Raw genomic sequence first — 20,951 nt, forward strand, 5'->3', positions numbered from 1 at the left:
GTATGTGTAGTGTTCCCAATAAACACAAACGTTTGAAAAATACTAAAATTCAATAATTTTTCAAACATTTTTTCAAAGGATTAGGGTAATATTCAAGTTGAGAAATTGTTGAGAAAATCGCGTTCTCAACAAAAAACAGACATTACCCTCAACAGTAAAATTCAACACAATAGCAATAATTTCTCAATTGTAATCCTCAAATTGAAATGCATCGCTACTCAATAATTTCTCAAACAGTTTTCAATGTGATAAAAATAAAAAATTAGCATTGTTGCGAATACTTTCAAACCACAATTTGTATGAAAGTCAATCCTAGTTCTAACTGAGAGTCAATACTAAATTTCTAGAGATTTTGTAAATTTTATTATTTTTTTCGTTAACAAATATAATAATCTTAAAAATAACATTAATAATATATAAAAATAATAATATAATACCAATCAAAATGTAATTATCTTATTAAACGTATTAATAAATAAAACTATGAATACAACTTTAAATATCTTAAACATTTTTACATGTATAATTCCATTTCCTCCATAATGTTGGTGTCAAATAACTATTAATTAATATCCTGGCAATTTGAAATAATTACTATCGAGGAACTTGCTGGCTTGTGTGTTAGAATAGATTCCAGCAAGAGGAAATCACAAAATATCAAACTGATGACGGGATGTACATTGATGTAATGCACATTTTCATCCAGAAGTTCTTGATATAGGAATTGTTGCACTTTGTTTTAATTGGTTGCACCTTGTAAGTTTTCTGAAAACTTTTCTTTGTTGTTCCCTTCATCGGTTTTTCATCGGCCAACATCTTCCAAGAATATACCATCCAATGATTTTAGTTTTCTGCAAAACAATCGAGTTTTGTGATTTCCATTATGTTTTCATTTCACTTTTTATTTTGACTTACCAGTTTGTATTTCTTCCAACTGACCACGTACCTCGTGTTTTCCTCAAGAACGTTGGTGTTACAAAATTGTTGTTATTAAAATACTGGCAATTTTCAGGAACTTGATGACTAGATAATTGGAATAAATTTCCAGCAATTTCAATTCACAAAATAACAAATTAAACCGATGATGCGATGTAAATTAAACTATCGATGTGATGCGAATTATCATCCAGTAGTTGTTGATATGGAAAAGAATAAATACCAAGTTTTTTTGGTTGCACTTTGATTTATGGAAACTTTCTCTTCTCGATAAGCCACTATCATTTTTCATCGGCCAGTCTCTTAATGTGTCCAAGAATCAGCATTCAAATATTTTAGTTGTCTGCAAAGAGATTTGATTTTAGTGACTTCCTTAAAGTTTTCATTTCGTGTTTTAGTTTTACTTACCAATTATTATAAGCAATTTCAATTGATTATTAAAAACTTTCCACATTTTTGTATTTCTTCCACGAACTTTGTTGTCCAAAGTAGTATTGAAAACCATGTGGTTTTTTCGTTGCATTTCAGGGTTGTGTTTTGTCAAAGTTTTCTCCAATTATCTTCAACACATTTTCAAAGTTTTCGTCAACATTTTGCCAAATTGGTTGTAATTCGCAAACAATTTGAAGATGTATTGAAGATGAGCTGTTTCAAGTCAAGTTGAATTTATGTTGAAAATGATATTTACCCTCAAACTGAAAAGGTGTTGCATTTGAAAAACGCTCATTCTGTGTTTATTGGGTTGTTGTATTGTAATATTTATGTACACAAAGAATGTAAACAAACCTACTAAACGTAAACAAAGCCTTTAACAAGATGAATGTCGATATTAGTCACCTGATTGCATGACTTTACCTCTTTAATATGCCTTGGTGTGTACGAAAAGAGTATTTTTGCAATTTTATCCATGTTTGTGTCACCCTATGCAACTAATGCGCTTTACAGACTATCAGTTATTCCGGACGGAATGTCGGTGTTTGTAAAGAATTTTACAATGTGTCGGATCGATACGACTTGTCGGCGATGACTAAATAATCGGTAAATGTGTTATCGATCCCATAAACATGCAGCAGTATCGATTATGCCGTCGGACTTAAATTATAATGTGCACAATATATGGGATATGTTCGTCACGAGCACTGTCGTCCGGAATAACTGATAGTCTGTAAAGCGCATAAGCCAATATTTAAGTTGTCGAAATTTTGCGACGACATTTGAACGGTATTGACAACACTCAACAGAACCTATATGTGGTAAAAAGTACTATTTTTGTATTATTGGAGGAACATTGATTGCAAAAGAAAGTAGAATAATGAGATACGAAATAGAGGAAATAGTAGGAGCTTGTGGCAGTTAAGAAATCTGCAGTATTGTATACAAGGTTTTGAAAAATGGCAGCGAGTGATAAAACAGCAAATGACTCCTTATACCCAATAGCAGTTCTAATTGATGAACTGAAAAATGAAGACGTACAGGTAATTTTCAAATGCAATGGTGTTTATATCTTCATAAAATTAAATTTGCATAAAGCACTGATTTGTATTAAAAAACCGTTTCAATGCCTGGATTTTTGAAAATGTTTGTTATTGTGGCACGGCAGTAAGAAAACCCTGCCAACATTTTTTAGATTTGGATACACTTGTGGGTCTCAACATCAATTTATAAATACTCGTAGGCGATATCTGCACTCAAAAGCTTTTTTTTTATTCATAAAAATCAGAAAAACATCAGTTTGCTGTAAAAGGGAATGCAGTCAATGTAGTTGTTTCAGCATCCGCTAGTTGAAACAGCAAAATATTTTCTCTGCTGAAATAGCAAACAAATATCTTTGCTTAAAAAGGCAAATAAACTCATTTTACAATCAATACCAAATGGCCATACGCGGTTACATACCCATCATAGAGATAGTACAGAACTTTGTCTTAAAATAAAAAGAGGACTACTATCATGGACAGCAAAATTGTTATACACTGCGCCACACTGTGGAACAGGGTATTATAAGTTAGTGCATATGTTTGTAACACCCAGAAGTAGACGATATAGACACATCGTGTGGTTCCGAGAGTCGATCTAGCCATGTCCGTCTGTCTGTGAACACATTTTTGTGGTCAAAGCCTAGGTTTAAGCCTTTCGACTTCAAATTTCAATAGGGTTCTATTCTGTTTTGGGTCAGAATAGAACCCTATTGATTTTGGAGAAAATCTGTTCAGATTTAGATATATCTTTCGCCCGATATGTACTTATATATGCCAGAGTTTCACCCTGATTTGCTTGAAACAAACATAACACTTGGTCGTTTAGTCAAGTGTGCAAAATTTGATTGAAATCGGTTCAGATTTAGATATAGCTCCCATATATATCTTTCGGCCGATATAGACTTATATGGCTCAGAAGCCAGAGTTTTAGCCCTATTTGGTAGAAATTTTGCACTAGGAGTACAATTATTAATGTTGTCAAGTGTGCTAAATTTTATTGAAATCGGTTCATATTTAGATATAGCTCCCACATATATCTTTCGCCCGATTTTCCGTCATATGACCACAGAGGTCAAAGTTGTAGACCGATTTACGTAAAACTTTTCACAGGGAGTAGAATTAGCATACTAAAGTATGCATGGTTGAAATCGGTTGAGATTTCAATATAGCTTCCATATATATGTTTTTCCGATCTGGGCAAAAATGGCCAAAATACCCACATTTTCCTTATCAAATCGCCACTGCTAAGTCGAAAACTTGTAAAAATTACTCAAATTTTTCTTTATTTCTAATGCATATCTATCGAGCGATAAATCGAAGTTTCCTCAAAATTGGTTCAGATTTAAATGTTTCGTATATTCGTTTACTAACATCGTGTTCCACCCCGGGGCATTAGCCGACTTAAATTTAAAGTCTATAGTATTGTAGAACACTCAGTCTTTGCCACATCTAGCAAAGTCCCAGGGCCGTGTATGTTATGGCTTTCATTATATCCAAATGAAGGTGTATAAAAACGATCAGCTAAAGGATTCAGAAATGGACAAGCCTCTGTCTGAATCAGAAGTAAGCGGATCCTCTTGCGAAGTCGAGGGGGATACCAAGACATTTGAAGACATGGATAGATACCGTATGCGTGAGGAGGCTTCTACTGCCTCAGAACTCACCAAAGTTGAACCTATGGTTATTGCGAGAGTCACCGATATCTCTGAAGAGGACATTCTTGATGACTCGATTGAAGCGGCTGATGTGACGGTTGTTGAAAATCTCGATGGTCCTACGGATCCTCCAGATAAATCTTCATCATTGTAAGGCTGCATGTGCTGCCTTAAAAGTTCTCCTGATGAAAGGGGACATAGATATAGTTCTTATTCAAGAACCATATGTTTATAAAAACAAAATATGTGAATTAAGTACTCCGGGGTTCAAACTATTGCAGTATAGTGGTAATGGTGTAAATCGAGCCTGTATAATTGCTAAAAACGAGCTCAACTTGTTTCTGCTTCCTTCAATGTGCAATACAGACACTGTCGTTGCCAGTTTAGAAATAGCCAAATGCAAATATTGGGTATCTTCGGTCTACATGGGACATGACAGGGAGATGCCTCCATATGCCGTTAAGACCTTAGTGGAGGAGTCACGGAAAACAAAGACGAAACTCATTATGGGATGCGATGCGAATGCACATCATAGTATATGGGGAAGTAGTGATACTAATGCAAGGGGAGAGTCGCTAATAGAGTTTATTTTGCGTACTAATCTGGTAGTTTGCAACAAGGGAGATGTCCCAACCTTTGTCACTAAAAACAGGCAAGAGGTTTTGGACATCACCTTGGCCTCGCAAGAACTGAATGAAATGATATCTGAGTGGCAGGTTTTAAGTGAACACAGCTTCTCAGATCATCGCTACATCAGTTTCAAATTTGATGTTCATATCACCAAGATCATATTTCCGCCAAATGTTAGGAAAGCTGACTGGAATAGGTATAGGGAATCGTTCAATATGATGATACCGGAAATAACAGAGACAACTATGAGAAATGTGCAAGATATCAAACACGCAGTGGAGCGGATTACTAAGGCCTTCAACATCTCACTGAAAGCTGCATGCCCTAGAGGAAAGCCAAGGGGGAAACATCGACCACCATGGTGGTCTACGGAATTAAGTAATATGAGGAAATCCTGCAGGAAGCTCTTTAACAAGGCAAAGTCCACCAGAGCCCCTGAGGACTGGGACGCTTACAAGAAGAATCTGAGAGGATACAAGCGAGAACTGAGAAAGGCTCAGCATAACTCTTGGAATGCTTACTGCAGCAGTATTGAGAATACGTCCGAGGCTTCCAGACTACGGAAGGTTCTAGCATCCACCAACTCCGCTCCAGGTTTCATTAAAACATCGGAGGGCAATTGGACAACGTCCAGTGAGGAGACGCTGGAGGTACTATTGGACACACATTTTCCTGGAAATCAGACGGTTGAACCATGTACTGGCGGTGCCACAGTTGCTCAGCGGTCGTTTCCTGTCGAGGAAATTGTATCGGAAACTAGAATAAGATGGGCGCTAAATAGCTTTGGACCATTCAAATCCCCTGGACCTGATGGAATTACTCCGGCGGAGTTACAAGCTGTAACTGACAAAATTATCCCCTGGTTGTCGGTGATATATAAAGGATGTATCAACTTATCATATATCCCAGGAAAGTGGAGGGAAACAAAAGTCGTTTTCATACCTAAAGCGGGAAAAGCCTCTCACTCGAGGGCGAAGGATTTCCGACCAATCAGCTTATCCTCATTCCTACTTAAGACTCTGGAGAGGATGATAGATATTTATCTTAGAACTAGCATCGATTCAAGTTTGTTCTCGAAACGACAGCATGCATACTCGAAGGGCAGGTCTACTGAGACCGCACTACATGAACTAGTCAGCTTTATTGAAAGCTCACTATCTGTCAAAGAATACACAATCGTGGCGTTTCTAGACATCGAAGGGGCGTTCAATAATGTCCACCCGAGCTCGATATTAAATGGACTGACAACTCTGAATGTTGATCCATGTATACTCAGGCTGTTAGACGAACTGCTAATGAAGAGACGTATTTCAGCCACACTAGGACAAGCAAACATACAAAAGTATGTGAACAGAGGCACTCCTCAAGGAGGAGTTCTATCACCTCTTCTTTGGAATGTTGCTATAAACGACCTTCTGGTTTCCCTAGAAAAAGAAAGGATACAAGTGGTGGCATACGCAGATGATGTGGCGCTAGCAGTCAGGGGAAAATTCCCATCAACAATTAGAGATATTATACAGAGAGCCCTCCGGATGACTGAGAAATGGGCGAAAGATAATGGTCTTGGGGTAAATCCTGCAAAGACAGAAATAGTCATGTACTGCAAAGATCGCAAAACTCCCACAGTTAGGCCCATTTCCTTAGGGGGTATTGAAATTCCCTTTAGGGAGTGTGCAAAATACCTTGGCGTTATTTTGGACAGGAAGCTGAACTTTAAGCTTAATATTGAAGAAAGGGCGAGGAAAGCAACGGTAGCTTTATACTCGTGCAAAAAGGCAATAGGGAAAAAGTGGGGACTGAAACCAAAAATTGTACATTGGCTATACACGGCAGTGGTTAGACCTATAATGCTATATGGTGTTGTAGTCTGGTGGCCGGCACTTCAGCAACCGACAGGTTTAGATAAAGTTCAGCGTATGGCGTGCTTGTGTATCTCAGGTGCATTCAGCAAGACAGGAACAAACTCCCTTAATGTCATACTGCATCTATTGCCTTTAGACATTTTGGCCAAACAGTCAGCTGCAACAACGGCTGTGCGGTTGCGCGAGCTATCGCTGTGGTCGGAAAAAAGTTACGGTCACAGTTCGGTCCTCAAAATAATGCCAGATGTGCCTAACGTAGTGGATTACACTTTGGCGAGTCCACTTTTCGACAAAAAGTTTGAGACTCTAATTCCCAACAGTGAGGCGTGGTGTACACGGACCCCGGGGAATAAAAGATATATAGATTTCTACACTGATGGCTCCAAATTGGATGGACAATTGGGTTTCGGAGTATATTCTAAAGATCTGGAACTTCGAATAGCGAAAAGATTACCTGATCACTGTAGTGTTTTTCAGGCTGAAATATGAAGAGAGGTGGCGAATTGGCTGAGAAGTAATGTTCCAAAAAATGTGGGCATTAATATATACTCAGACAGTCAACCTGCAATAAAATCCTTGGACTCTGTGTTCCTCAACTCGAAAACGGCCATCGATTGCCGCAAATCTCTCAATGAGATGGCTGAACAGTACAATATTCACCTAATATGGGTGCCTGGCCATAGGAACATACCGGGGAACTGCGAAGCGGATGAGTTGGCAAGGCTAGGGACTACCTTACATATTCCAGGGGAACTAGAATTTGTTGGTATGCCCCTAGCTACCTGCAAGTTCATGCTGCGTGAGAAGGCTGTTATGATGGCAAATGTTCGATGGGAGAATTGCAAGGGTTGTAACGACACCAAGCAAATATGGCCCCATTTCAACTTAAACCGCACACTAGATATGCTAATGTTCTCGAGACGTCAGATATCACTCCTGATATCTGCTATAACGGGTCGCTGCCTGATAGGAGATTTTGCAAAAACTATTGGCGCGAAGTATAATGACTATTGTATGAGCTGTCATGATGCGGAGGAAAAAGAATCAATTAAACACCTCTTGTGTGAGTGTCCTGCATTTTGTGTAAAGCGCAAGCAACTTTTAGGAGCATATAGCTTCAGATTACTGGCGGATCTGGAAAACGTTAACTTAAGCAGTCTGCTAATATTTTTGGAACAATCTGGTTGGTTCAACAAAGAAAAATAATCAAGAAGGTTCAGCGGTTAAAACTAGAAGTGCCCATATGTAATAGGTACTTTTAGTTAATGTGGTATCACAATGGACTGAATAGTCTAAGTGAGCCTGAATCTTAATCGGGCTGCCACTTTAACCTAACCTTGTAGAACTCTGTCCAGATCCCGTAGGATTTAAATATATGTATATGAGAACATAAACCTTTATATATAGCACCAAACACATTGAACGGATTTGACGTGGTATAGAAAATGTGGATCTACAAAGTGGTGCAGGGTTTAATAAAGTCGGCCCGCCCGACTTTAGACGTTCCTTATTTATTATTAAATAGAATTATTGGAATGTTTCCGTGGACATACATGAAAGGAAAACATTAATAAAAAGTCAAGAAATTAACTTCGCTATATTAATAAGAGCTCGACCGAAACATTGGCTTCGGCAGTCGACCAAAAATCGATAATCGGCCACGAATCGGCCTTCAACGTCATCAGGCCGATTAACCGACGCCGAAGCTTTTTTAATAATTTATTTGATATTGATTTGTCCAAATGTTGAATTTGTCAAAACACCCAGTACAAATAAAACGTAAAAAATTATAAAAAATATTTTTTTTGTCATTATAATATCAAACTACTGGACTGAATTACCTTTTATTGTTGTATTTATGCATTTGTTGACAAAATAGTCTAATATTGAACTAAAACACACCAAATTTCTTTAATTACAAATTTGAGGAAAATAATCGGCTTCGGCCGATTATTGCTTTTTTTTGCCGAACATCGGCTTCAGCAAAAAACCCGCTTCGGTCGAGCTCTAATATTAATTCTTAACATTAAATCAAAAAATGTTCACAAAAGTATTCGTCGCATCAGTAATCACATTGTATGAGACAGTATTTTGGTCCACTTAGTATTTGGTATGGTGCCCTTTTTTTGCGCAAATGGCTTCCAGTCGCCTTGGCATCGACTCTACCAATTTTCGACACGTTTCTTGAGAGATTTTGCCCCATTCTTCCTGAACACTTTTTAAGGGTTGCCTTAGATGAAATTTGGTTTTGTCTGTTCCACGATCCCAAATGAGACCCAACTTTTTAATGGGGTTGGTATCTGGGCTTTGCGGTGGCGTTTTGATGTATTTGGTGTTGTGAAGGAGCCATATTTTCACACCCAAGCCGTGTGTTTTGGGTCGTTGTCTTGTTGGAACAAGACTCTATCTCGGAATCCAATTTTAAGCAGCGCTGGAATGAAGATTTTCTTTCTTTTTTTACTTATTTTATTTAATGTTTAGAATTAATACAGGGAAGTTAATTTCTTTACTCTTTATTTACGTTTTTCTTTTATGTATGTCCATGAAAACATTTCAATAAAACTATTTAATAAAAATGTTAAACGCCAAAAAAATACATTTGATTTGAAGAAAGCAAAAAACGAATTCTTTTGTGAATCACTTTATATACTACATTACAAGAAATGTTGGTATAAAGCTTTTAATTAAGCTGCATACAGAGAAAAATGTGTCAAGTAATAAAATAAAAACAAAACAAAAATGGCTGTCCACTGCGCGATTTGGTTATGCAAAATTAAGCTGAGTACTATGTTCAGTTTTCAAGGTGAAAACCAGCTTATTTTCACGGTTACTTTTTTTTAATCAATTTCGAAATATGAAATGGTTCGCAATCAATAAAGGGTGATACGGTCAAAATTTGGTCAATATAAACTTGACGTATTTCTTTCAATTTTGCATTTAAAAAACCTGAACACCCCTCATTTTGAAGGTGTGTGTGTAGAATGTTGTTCCTATTTTGATTTTGGAATTCACTCTTCAGTTGTCAAAATGCCGTCCAAGCAAGAAGAGCAGCGTATCAAAATTTTGCTCGCGCATCGCGAAAATCCGAGCTACTAGCACACAAAGCTGGCAAAATCGCAAAAAGTTGCCAAATCAACCGTTACAAATGTAATTAAAGTGTTTGGGGAACGTTTTTTGGGTCGTGTAATTTGAGCTATGAACAAAAGACTTCCCACAGCTTGCATATAAGGGGCAATCTCCATTTCTTTTTTTAGCTTCATCGGATGGACACATTTCCGAAGAAATCTTTTGACCAATATCCATAGGTGTTGCCACAGCTTTGCAGGCATTCTTATTAAAACGATTTAATATCTCTTCTATGTATTTTGTCTGGTCTATTTTAATAGTTCCATTTTCTTTGTTGTAGGTTATTCTCATGCCCAGATCTTTCGTCTTGAAATTTGATGCCAATTCTTCCTTTACACGTTTGAGAATGTCGACATCATTACAAAATATTAAAACGTCATCCACATAAATGCCTACATATAACATTTTGTCGTCGACCACACAATGGTACACACACTGGTCAACTTCACTTCTCTGCAGACCAAACTTTAACAATACCTCGTTCAGCTTCTTTTTCCAAACGCGACATGATTGCTTGAAACCATACAGGGATTTCTTTAAGGCACATACTTTACCACTGCCATCATCAAAACCTTGTGGTTGCCTCATAAAGATCTCTTCTTCTAGGTCGCCGTTTAAGAAGGCCGTCACTGCATCAAGTTGATGTATAATAAGTTTGTGTTTCGCCGTAAGAGCAAAAAGGAAACGCAAAGGTGTGTAACGAACTACAGATGCGAAAGTATCTTCGTAGTCCACTCCTTTTTGTTGACAACAACGCTTTATTACCAATCTTGCTTTGTGACATACTTCATGTCCATTGGCATCAACTTTAGTTTTGTACACCCACTTACAATCTATGCCTCGTTTTCCTTTTGGCAGATCGGTCAAGTACCACGTTTCATTGGTTGTAAGTGAATCCATTTCCATAATCATTGCCGCTTTCCATACATCGGCCTGTGTTGATGCAACGGCTTCGTTGTAGTTTTCTGGGACGACGTTCCAACTTTGACCGCTTGTTTCGGTGACGCATAAATTATACCTTCTACGCGGTCTTGTCGCAATTCTTTCCGAACGTCCTTTTGGCTGACTGTTGTTAGATGTTCCATCATTGTCGCTTTCACCAGTGCCACTATTTTCAAGTGCGTCTTCAAAACTCTCGTCTTCTTCGAAACTAATAAAATCGTCTTCGTCTTAGGTTAGGTTAGGTTAAAGTGGCAGCCCGATTAAGATTCAGGCTCACTTAGACTATTCAGTCCATTGTGATACCACATTACCTAAAAAGTACCTATTACATATAACCGCTGAACCTTCTTGATTATTTTTCTTTGTTGAACCAACCAGATTGTTCCAAAAACATTAGCAGACTGCTTAAGTTAACGTTTTCCAGATCCGCCAGTAATCTGAAGCTATATGCTCCTAAAAGTTGCTTGCGCTTTACACAAAATGCAGGACACTCACACAAGAGGTGTTTAATTAATTCCTTTTCCTCCGCATCATGACAGCTCATACAATAGTCATTATACTTCGCGCCTATAGTTTTTGCAAAATCGCCTATCAGACAGCGACTCGTTATAGCAGATATCAGGAGTGATATCTGACGTCTCGAGAACACTAGCATATCTAGTGTGCAGTTTAAGTTTAAATGGGGCCATATTTGCTTGGTGTCGTTACAGCCCTTGCAATTCTCCCATCGAACATTTGCCATCATAACAGCCTTCTCACGCAGCATGAGCTTGCAGGTAGCCAGGGGCATACCAACAGATTCTAGTTCCCCTGGAATATGTAAGGTAGTCCCTAGCCTTGCCAACTCATCCGCTTCGCAGTTCCCCGGTATGTTCCTATGGCCAGGCACCCATATTAGGTGAATATTGTACTGCTCAGCCATCTCATTGAGAGATTTGCGTCAGTCGATGACCGTTTTCGAGTTAAGGAACACAGAGTCCAAGGATTTTATTGCAGGTTGACTGTCTGAGTATATATTAATGCCCACATTTTTTGGAACATTACTTCTCAGCCAATTCGCCACCTCTCTTATTGCTAATATTTCAGCCTGAAAAACACTACAGTGATTAGGTAATTTTTTCGCTATTCGAAGTTCAGATCATTAGAATATACTCCGAAACCCAATTGTCCATCCAATTTGGAGCCATCAGTGTAGAAATCTATATATTCTTTATTCCCCGGGGTCTGTGTGCACCACGCCTCACTGTTGGGAATTAGAGTCTCAAACTTTTTGTCGAAAAGTGGACTCGCCAAAGTGTAATCCACTACTTTAGGCACATCTGGCATTATTTTGAGGACCGAACTGTGACCGTAACTTTTTTCCGACCACAGCGATAGCTCGCGCAACCGTACAGCCGTTGTTGCACCTGACTGTTTGGCCAAAATGTCTAAAGGCAATACATGCAGCATGACATTAAGGGAATCTGTTCCTGTCTTACTGAATGCGCCTGAGATACCCAAGCACGTCATACGCTGAACTTTATCTAAACTTGTCGGTTGCTGAAGTGCCGGCCACCAGACTACAACACCATATAGTATTATAGATCTAACCACTGCCGTGTATAGCCAATGCACAATTTTTGGTTTTGGTCCCCACTTTTTTTCCTATTGCCTTTTTGCACGAGTACAAAGCTACCGTTGCTTTTCTCGCCCTTTAATATTAAGCTTAAAGTTCAGCTTCCTGTCCAAAATAACGCCAAGGTATTTTGCACACTCACCAAAGGGAATTTCAATACCCCCTAAGGTTAGGTTAGGTTGTAGAGGGGGACATCTATGTTCTTGTATTGATGCCCACTTAGACCAGTATAGGTCCATTGTGATCCCTCTATGTGATTTTGCAATCTTTCTCCTTCCGATGCGGCCGCTTTGTCCCAGAAACTTCCACCTGCTCGTTCTCTTTGAAAGAAATCTCAGAATAACAAACCAGAGGCCCTGATGAATGCAAGTATGTTCCGTAAGCTGCACTCCCGCAGATCAGTGAGAGCCTGAAAGAAAAAGGAGCCCAGTATCTTGTTTCTTCTAAAGGATAAAGCTGGGCACTGATACAGGAAGTGGTACGAGTCCTACGTAACTTCCGGGTCCAGGCACCATCTACAGATATCATCGTCTTTAAGTCCTATTCTTACCATGTGTTTCCCAAGTGTGTTGTGTCCTGTTATGATACCAATCAATGGCCGTAATTCCTCTCTGTTCATCGACAACAAAATTTCACAGTTCCTACGTTTCTTTTCATCCCATATCAACTTGGTTTGCTCGCAACCATCCGAAGAGACCCAGCGTCTTCGCCATTGCTCATCATATTTAACCTCTATCCTGTAATGATAAGAAGATACTGGAGGAAAACCGTCCGCTAGGACGTTGTTCGTTCCACGAGCACCCTACTTAGCCAGCACATCCGCTTTCTCATTTCCTATTATCCCATAGTGCCCAGGTACCCAGCGCAGAGTTATATTATGCTGTTCAGTGAGAGCCTTGAGTTCTCGACGACAGCGGCTGACTACACTAGACCTTATGTCAGCCCTGCACAATGCCTTTATAGCTGCCTGGCTGTCGATGAAGAAGTTGATATCGCTTCTGAATAACGGCCTCATCAACAGCGACTCAGCAGCCTTTGCGATCGCAGAAATCTCAGCCTGAAAAATACTGCAATCACTATCCAGCGTGTAAGACTCCCTTATTCCTAGTTCACTACAATAGACTCCGCTGCCCGTTCCTTCCTCCATCTTTGATCCGTCCGTATACTTGTTCAGGGTTCCGAAGGGTATCCTCCTGTCTTCACACTCCCCCATACTTGGTATAATGTATGTCGGTTTGTGATGATAAACATGCTCCATGGCCATATGGTCCGTCTCTCTATACTGCCCGGCCAGAATTTCAGTATGCCTGCAGGCTGTCCTCTCCAGCGTGTTCAAGCTCCTAAGTCTCAGAAGTGTCAGTTCAGCCGTCTTCCTTACGTGTATCCAAACGGTCAACCTTCCTATCAGCTGTTGGAAGATCTGGATTGCATCGTTTCAGAATATTTAAATTAGATTCAGGGTCAGAAGGGTTTGCATGTATCCACGCATGTGCTCTAGTTCTAGCCGGTATGGCTTTCTTCTGGACTAACTTTAGAGCAGCTCCTTCCCAAACTTCACCAATTAGTATCAGAGCAGCTTTAAAACATTCTATAGACCTCTGCTCCTCAAATGCGACTAGCTTAAATCGTCCTTGATACCAACCAGCCTCTTGGTGTCGAGGATCTGGGCCTGGAAACTTTTCCAGCACCTGTGAGTAGACGACAGACAGAGCATTCTCAATTTCCCCCATTTTTGCTTTGGAACCATACCGTCCAATGCTCCTTTATTAATGATAGCCATCACAAGGCTGTCAACTGAGGCGAACGATCTTTGAACCCTTTTGGAGGAAGGCAGCTCATTCGGCGATCGTTCCCTTTTTCCAGTCTCAAGAATTCCTTGAGCCCATTTTAAGGAATCGCTTTGTTTAGCCGACAGCGTGCTTGGGTCGACTGATCCTAACTTCTTTAAGATAAACAAAGCATTTCTGCGTTCCTTGAATCTCCTTCGTGAGGTATTACCTCCTTTTGATGTCGTTACCTTAGAAAAAGTTCGACTTGTCAGAGTGTCGCCACTACGGGAGAGATCGGATTAGAATTTTCTTGTTCAAAGGTACGTATCTGGTTTATGTATTCTATAAAGACCACATCTCGACTTGTGACGATTTTCTTGGTAACCGGATCTTGCAACCTGTACGCCTTACTTTCGCTGCTATATCCCATAAAAAAATATTCTTTGGAGTTAGCTTCCAGCTTATAACGTTTTTGTTTTGGTATATGTACGAAAGCTCTGCTCCCGAAAACGCGTAGATGATTTAAATTTGGCTTTCTACCAGACCACATCTCTTCAGGGCTGTTCTCGTTACCTCGACAGGGTACATGATTTATGAAATAGACTGAAGTTATTGCAGCCTCCGCCCAGTATACTTCATTTAAATCGGCATCTAACAACATGCACCGTACTCGCTCCATAATAGTGCGGTTTATGCGCTCCGCCACGCCGTTTTGTTCTGGCGTATATGTTGCTGTTTTTTGATGACGTATACCTGAGTCCTCCAGAAAAAAATATTGCCCGTGTATTCTGTGCCATTATCAGTTCGAAAATTTTTTTATTTTGGCATTACATTGCTGTTCGTCAAATTTTTTGAATTTTTTAAATTCTTCGAAAACGTCTGATTTTCGCTTAATGGGCACACAAATACTTTTCGTGAATAATCATCGACGAAAGTTAGTAAAAAAATTGTTTCCAGAAAATGATTTTGTCCTCAGAGGACCCATAACATCAGAATGGACAACTTCTAGTAAATTTTCAGCACGATGGCCTCTCTCCTGGAACGATGAACGTGTTTGTTTTCCTTTTATACACTACACATTTATGGCCTATATTTCCATCTCCACATTTCACCCCGTCGGCTGTTTTTATACACCCAGAGAAATGGTTGGTTGCAATTCGATAATTACAATGAGGAAATGATGTCAGTAACTTATTTTTTGTTACAAGAACAATGTTTTGATTATTTTCCCCATTATACATTCAACACGACCATAACAAAGTTCACAGGATCAAAACGAAATTCCCATAACCATTCTATTGGTTACAATAACCAATGCCGATAAATTTGGTTTTATGCTGCATAAAATTGTTGAGCTAACCACCAGCATAGTGAGATCTACATCATGGGAATCAACAAATGGTTGGTACAACCAAAAGTTGAGTATACTAATAGAATCTTAGTTCAATTATAGGACGGGCGTAAGGTAGTTGTTGCAACAAATAAATATTTATATCAACATCGACATGGTAAATGGTATGACGCTACAAAATTTGCAAAACGGGGAACAGCATTTACTTGATAATAGTCCGCAATACATTGAATAAAGTTGATCCCATAGAAAAGAAGTTGCCTTCAGGTAAGTATCACACCGATTTATAAAAAAGGAATATTACAAAAGTTTCCATAAAAATTGCAGGCTTCATACACGAACAAACACAAATACTTTTTACGGCAAACGAGCTTTTTTTATTGTATTAAGAATACAGGAAGAGTCTAAGTCGATCTGTATTTATATCTAGAGGCTTAAGGAAGAAATTTCTGGCAAGTATATATTGAATTAGGTTCTGTAGTTTGACCACATAATTGCAACCTAATAGCCATCTTTCATTGGTATACAAACATTACCCATAAAAAATTGTAAATTGTAATGTAAATTGATCTCACATTGATGACAACAGCGTGAGTGTGCGTGATTAACAAACCAAAATGTCGTGCGTGAGCGTGAGTCACGAAAATAATATCTTCGTGAGTGTGCGTGAGTAAAGAATTACACTCACGAAAATATTCCTGCTCTCCAACATAAAACGCTTAAGAGTTAAATGCAATTACAATTTTAGTGACACCTGGGATGTTAAGAGTTTAATAACACTCTCGATTTTAATAATGCTCATGTTTTCAGACACTTCGGTAAGGTAAATTAATCATAAAATTATTCGTGAGTCACGATATTTTTCGTGAGTCACGGTATTTTTCGTGAGTTACGACGTTTTCGTGCGTGAGTGTGCGTGAGTACAAATTTTCTTTTCGTGAATGTGCGTGAGCGTGAGTCCTACCAAAAAATATCGTGCGTGAGTGTGCGTGAGTATGATTTTTCAGTCGTGAGTGTGCGTGAGTAAACTATTAGTCACGTGCACACCTCTATTTGGCTCACGTACACCTGTATATTTTCAAAATCTTACAATTTCATTTGAACCAAGTGCTTGAGAAGTCCAACTTTTCGGGTGAGACCGGTATCCTCAAAAGCCTTCATGAGTGCGTCCCAGGCATTTTTAGCTGTTTTCGCATTGGCAATATGTGCAAAATTTGTTGCCTCGATCATGAGAATTATTTCTACAAATGCCCTCTCATCTAAAGCCTTTAGCTCTGCACCTTCCATTGGGCCGTTTGCTACAATGCTCCATGCTACAATGCTCCATGCCGCTTCCAGATGTCAAAATTTTCTCTACCTCGTAATTTGTCGAATGGGAAAGACAAATTACTTGAAGCCATCTTAAAGAATTGTTTCTCGCGAAAATTTCACAAAATACGTTCTTTTTCTTTTTAACAGTTTATAAAACTAAATTTCAAACACGCGTGGCCTGGGCCCATAACCTGTTAGTTTGGTGGTTGAAAAAGAACTGTAATATTTATTCAATTTCTCATTACATATCTTCTTACACTTAGTGATATAATATAACGACGAACAGAAAGCAAATTTACCGCCATTTGTGGAACATATTCAACATCTCTTATGAATGCATTCGTCTTTTTTTATCAGACTGCAAAACCACACGCACATCTCCAGAACATTCGATCGGCATTTTCCCTCTGTTTGTAATAACAAAATGTCTCTCAGCTACTCTCTTAGAATTTTGCAATATGTTCTTGGTATTTGTCAGATGTGATGTGGCTCCTGAGTCTATGAACCATTCGTGTATGTTGTTGTGACGTTCCCCGGTAAAGAAGTTGAAAACAAAGATGCTGCTAAGGAACTTTTCTCATCTCCGTTATTCTTACTGGACAATCAAATTTTGCATCTTGTAAAAGCAAATTCTTTACTACGTCAACGCTTAATTTGGATTTTGAATTTTCCACTGCCATAACAAGTGGTGTAAATTCATCGGACAAACCCGCCAGCATTAGTGATGCAACCAATTCATCATCCAAATATAAGCCTGATTGTTGTACTTTCAGTGACATCATTATGATTTGGCTCTAGAGGTGTGCACGTGACACGAAATTGTCGTGACTCACGAACATTTTCGTGATTCGTGCGTGAGTCGTGAGTCACGCTGATGACAACAGCGTGAGTGTGCGTGATTAACAAACCAAAATGTCGTGCGTGAGTCACGAAAATAATATCTTCGTGAGTGTGCGTGAGTAAAGAATTACACTCACGAAAATATTCCTGCTCTCCAACATAAAACGCTTAAGAGTTAAATGCAATTACAATTTTAGTGACACCTGGGATGTTAAGAGTTTAATAACACTCTCGATTTTAATAATGCTCATGTTTTCAGACACTTCGGTAAGGTAAATTAATCATAAAATTATTCGTGAGTCACGATATTTTTCGTGAGTCACGGTATTTTTCGTGAGTTACGACGTTTTCGTGCGTGAGTGTGCGTGAGTACAAATTTTCTTTTCGTGAATGTGCGTGAGCGTGAGTCCTACCAAAGAATATCTTGCGTGAGTATGATTTTTCAGTCGTGAGTGTGCGTGAGTAAACTATTACTCACGTGCACACCTCTATTTGGCTCACGTACTCCTGTACATTTTCAAAATCTTACAATTTCATTTGAACCAAGTGCTTGAGAAGTCCAACTTTTCGGGTGAGACCGGTATCCTCAAAAGCCTTCATGAGTGCGTCCCAGGCATTTTTAGCTGTTTTCGCATTGGCAATATGTGCAAAATTTGTTGCCTCGATCATGAGAATTATTTCTGCAAGTGCCCTCTCATCTAAAGCCTTTAGCTCTGCACCTTCCATTGGGCCGTTTGCTACAATGCTCCATGCCGCTTCCAGACGTCAAAATTTTCTCTACCTCGTAATTTGTCGAATGGGAATGACAAATTACTTGAAGCCATCTTAAAGAATTGTTTCTCGCGAAAATTTCACAAAATACGTTCTTTTTCTTTTTAACAGTTTATAAAACTAAATTTCAAACACACGTGGCCTGGGCCCATAACCTGTTAGTTTGGTGGTTGAAAAATAACTATAATATTTATTCAATTTCTCATTACATATCTTCTTACACTTAGTGATATAATATAACGAATATTGGTTACTTATATGAATATACTATTCAAATACTTTTAACAAAAAGAGAGTCTAGATCAGGCAGCATGCCACACAATTTTTTTTCTGATTCAATCACGAAATTAATTGATCCAATTAATTTTTAATTGAAATGTCTTCAATCACAGAAATGATAGTATCAATTAAAAAATTAATTGAAGGTCAATTAAAAAGTTAATTGATCCAATTAAAAATTAATTGATACTATTATTTTTGTGATTGATTTTTGTTTCAATTAAAAAATTTGTTGAATCAATTAAATTTTTAATTGAATATTTTTTAAAACTCAATTAAAATTTTAATTGGAAAATTTTTCGTGAAATTTTTTTGTGTGCAGGCAGGTCTGACTAAGATTCATGAGGATACCGTAGCTGAAGTTGTGAAAAGATACAAGGCACCGGAGGAAAGGGACTGTTTGAAAGCAGCGTACTTGACGTGTGTCTCATCTGCAACCAATGGCCACATGACACACACCATCTTTCCGCTTGCCCAGCTAAGCCTACCCGACTTACAACCAGATCACTCAGGTGGGACACATCCCATCTTTGTCGTAGGGTTCCTTGATCTGGATACAAGCTGAAGTACCAAAGCGCATAACATCAATAACATCAACACCATGGGATAGTTTCATAAATTATTATTATTAGTTTATTTAAAATCATAATAAATTATGAAAATAAATACAAAAAAATGAAGGCACTAACAACTAAGGTTTTCGACCTAAGTTTCATAAATAAATGTACATTCCCATTTATTTTTACTTTTTCTAAATTTTTTATAATTTCTTCTGACTTTAACGCATGAGATTTATGGGTCAAGAAAAATATTTCTGCTCTTCTAGTCGCATCTTCGTAGAAGTTTGTGTATGAAAATCTCCTGATCCGTTTAATTGAAAACTATGTTAGCTAAAATTGTTGAAATTGTTTTATAAGAAAATTAATTATTATGTTTTTGATTTTCCTGTTAGAAATATGTATGTATATACAAATACATTTTTTCAGTTAATAAAATACATTCAAACTCAATAGGTTATGAGCCCAGTCTCGTAAAAGAAAGTTTTTAGCTTTTTGACAGAAAAGAAAAATTTTCAAATCAATTCAAGAATATGGAGTTCGCGAAGAATAAAGCCGCTGTCGTGTCCTGCTGATTGGCCAATATGGAAAAGGAAGGTGAGAGATATTCTAATCTTCTATGAAGGTGCATTGGATGTCATAGACAAGACAATTGAAGCATCAATACCTTTGTCAAATGGAGCTACAGAAGCTCAAATTAGAGAATTCAAGAAAAAGGAAGAATTTTACCGCAAAGCAAATTGTTATGCAAAGAGCATATTAACCAACACGGTTACAGATGAGGTGTACCAAAAAAGTATGGACAAAGAGAATGCCTACATGAAACATGGATGGCATTGAAGAACATTTTCGAGGTAACTTCAAAGGATCAATTATTTAAAATTTGTTCGGACATGTTTTCATTTGGATGGCAAGCTAATCTAGACGCATCAACACATATTGCAAAACTAAGAGGTCTATGGGATGAATTGAATGCTGGTGTGCGATTGATAGGGCAAACTATATTACCAGATATGCTATTGATCTGCAAAATACTCCACATTCTTCCTCCATCCTATGAAATGTTCCGGTCTAGTTGGATGATGCTCACGAGGGATACAGACAAATCCATAGACGAGCTAATAATGCAAATCTGTCTTTTTGAGAGAAACTTTAAGAAAAATATTCAAGATTCAAATAACAATCCAGAAGCTTTAATGGTGATATCTAAGAAAAATTACAAGCAAAAAGTAAGTAGCAATGTGTCAAAGAAGGAGGACATGTGCCATTATTGCAAAAAGAAGGGACATTGAAAGATTGCCGAAAATGGATTGAAGATGGAAAACCGTCGAAGAAGACTGCCACCACAAATATCAACCTGGCATTAAATACTGAAATCAATGTAGAACGTGCCTCAGTGTCTAAAGAAGACAATGGAGCTACGAAACATGTAACAAATTCGTATGAATTATTTTCTGAATTTAATAGTTTCAAAGAGCCACAAGTTATTCAAGCAGCAGGAAAAGAATATATTAAAGCGTATGGTACGGGATCTATCCAAATAATTTCAAAAATAAAAGGAACGTCGCTGAGAATGGAGCTCAGAGATGTTTGGTATGTACCTGATATATCAAGAAATTTGTTTTCTGTACTTGCAACACAAGATAGAAATCCAAACAGTACTTTCAACTCAACAGTAACGGAATGCTGGCTATCAGTAAATAATCAAACCGTACTCTATGGGAGTCGTTCAAGAAATGGAAGCCTTTATAAAGCCTCCATACAACCAATAATACCAAAGGTAAAACAAAATATTTGTTTGGCTGTTTCAGACAGCTCTATGCTTCAGCTTT

General features: G+C 38.2%; 1 protein-coding gene and 2 long non-coding RNA genes across 3 annotated transcripts; 2 read left to right on the forward strand and 1 right to left on the reverse strand.

Moving 5' to 3' along the window:
- Positions 1 to 340: 340 nt before the first annotated feature.
- LOC142225888 (uncharacterized) lies at positions 341 to 1,675 on the reverse strand. The gene is made up of 3 exons (XR_012719485.1): positions 1,345 to 1,675; positions 916 to 1,279; positions 341 to 851 (listed from the first exon to the last, which is right to left on the reverse strand). It is a non-coding gene; the product is annotated as an uncharacterized LOC142225888 (long non-coding RNA).
- A 493-nt stretch (positions 1,676 to 2,168) lies between these two features.
- LOC142223544 (uncharacterized) lies at positions 2,169 to 19,301 on the forward strand. The gene is made up of 2 exons (XM_075293427.1): positions 2,169 to 2,411; positions 18,885 to 19,301. Exons 1-2 carry the CDS (start codon positions 2,328 to 2,330, stop codon positions 19,125 to 19,127), a joined length of 327 nt encoding a protein of 108 aa, XP_075149542.1. The 5' UTR covers positions 2,169 to 2,327; the 3' UTR covers positions 19,128 to 19,301.
- Positions 14,628 to 15,862, forward strand: LOC142223546 (uncharacterized). The gene is made up of 3 exons (XR_012718782.1): positions 14,628 to 15,411; positions 15,464 to 15,628; positions 15,689 to 15,862. It is a non-coding gene; the product is annotated as an uncharacterized LOC142223546 (long non-coding RNA).
- Positions 19,302 to 20,951: the final 1,650 nt, after the last annotated feature.

Source organism: Haematobia irritans, chromosome 2 (assembly GCF_050003625.1).
Source record: "Haematobia irritans isolate KBUSLIRL chromosome 2, ASM5000362v1, whole genome shotgun sequence".
In the NCBI taxonomy this organism is placed as follows: Eukaryota; Metazoa; Arthropoda; class Insecta; order Diptera; family Muscidae; genus Haematobia; species Haematobia irritans.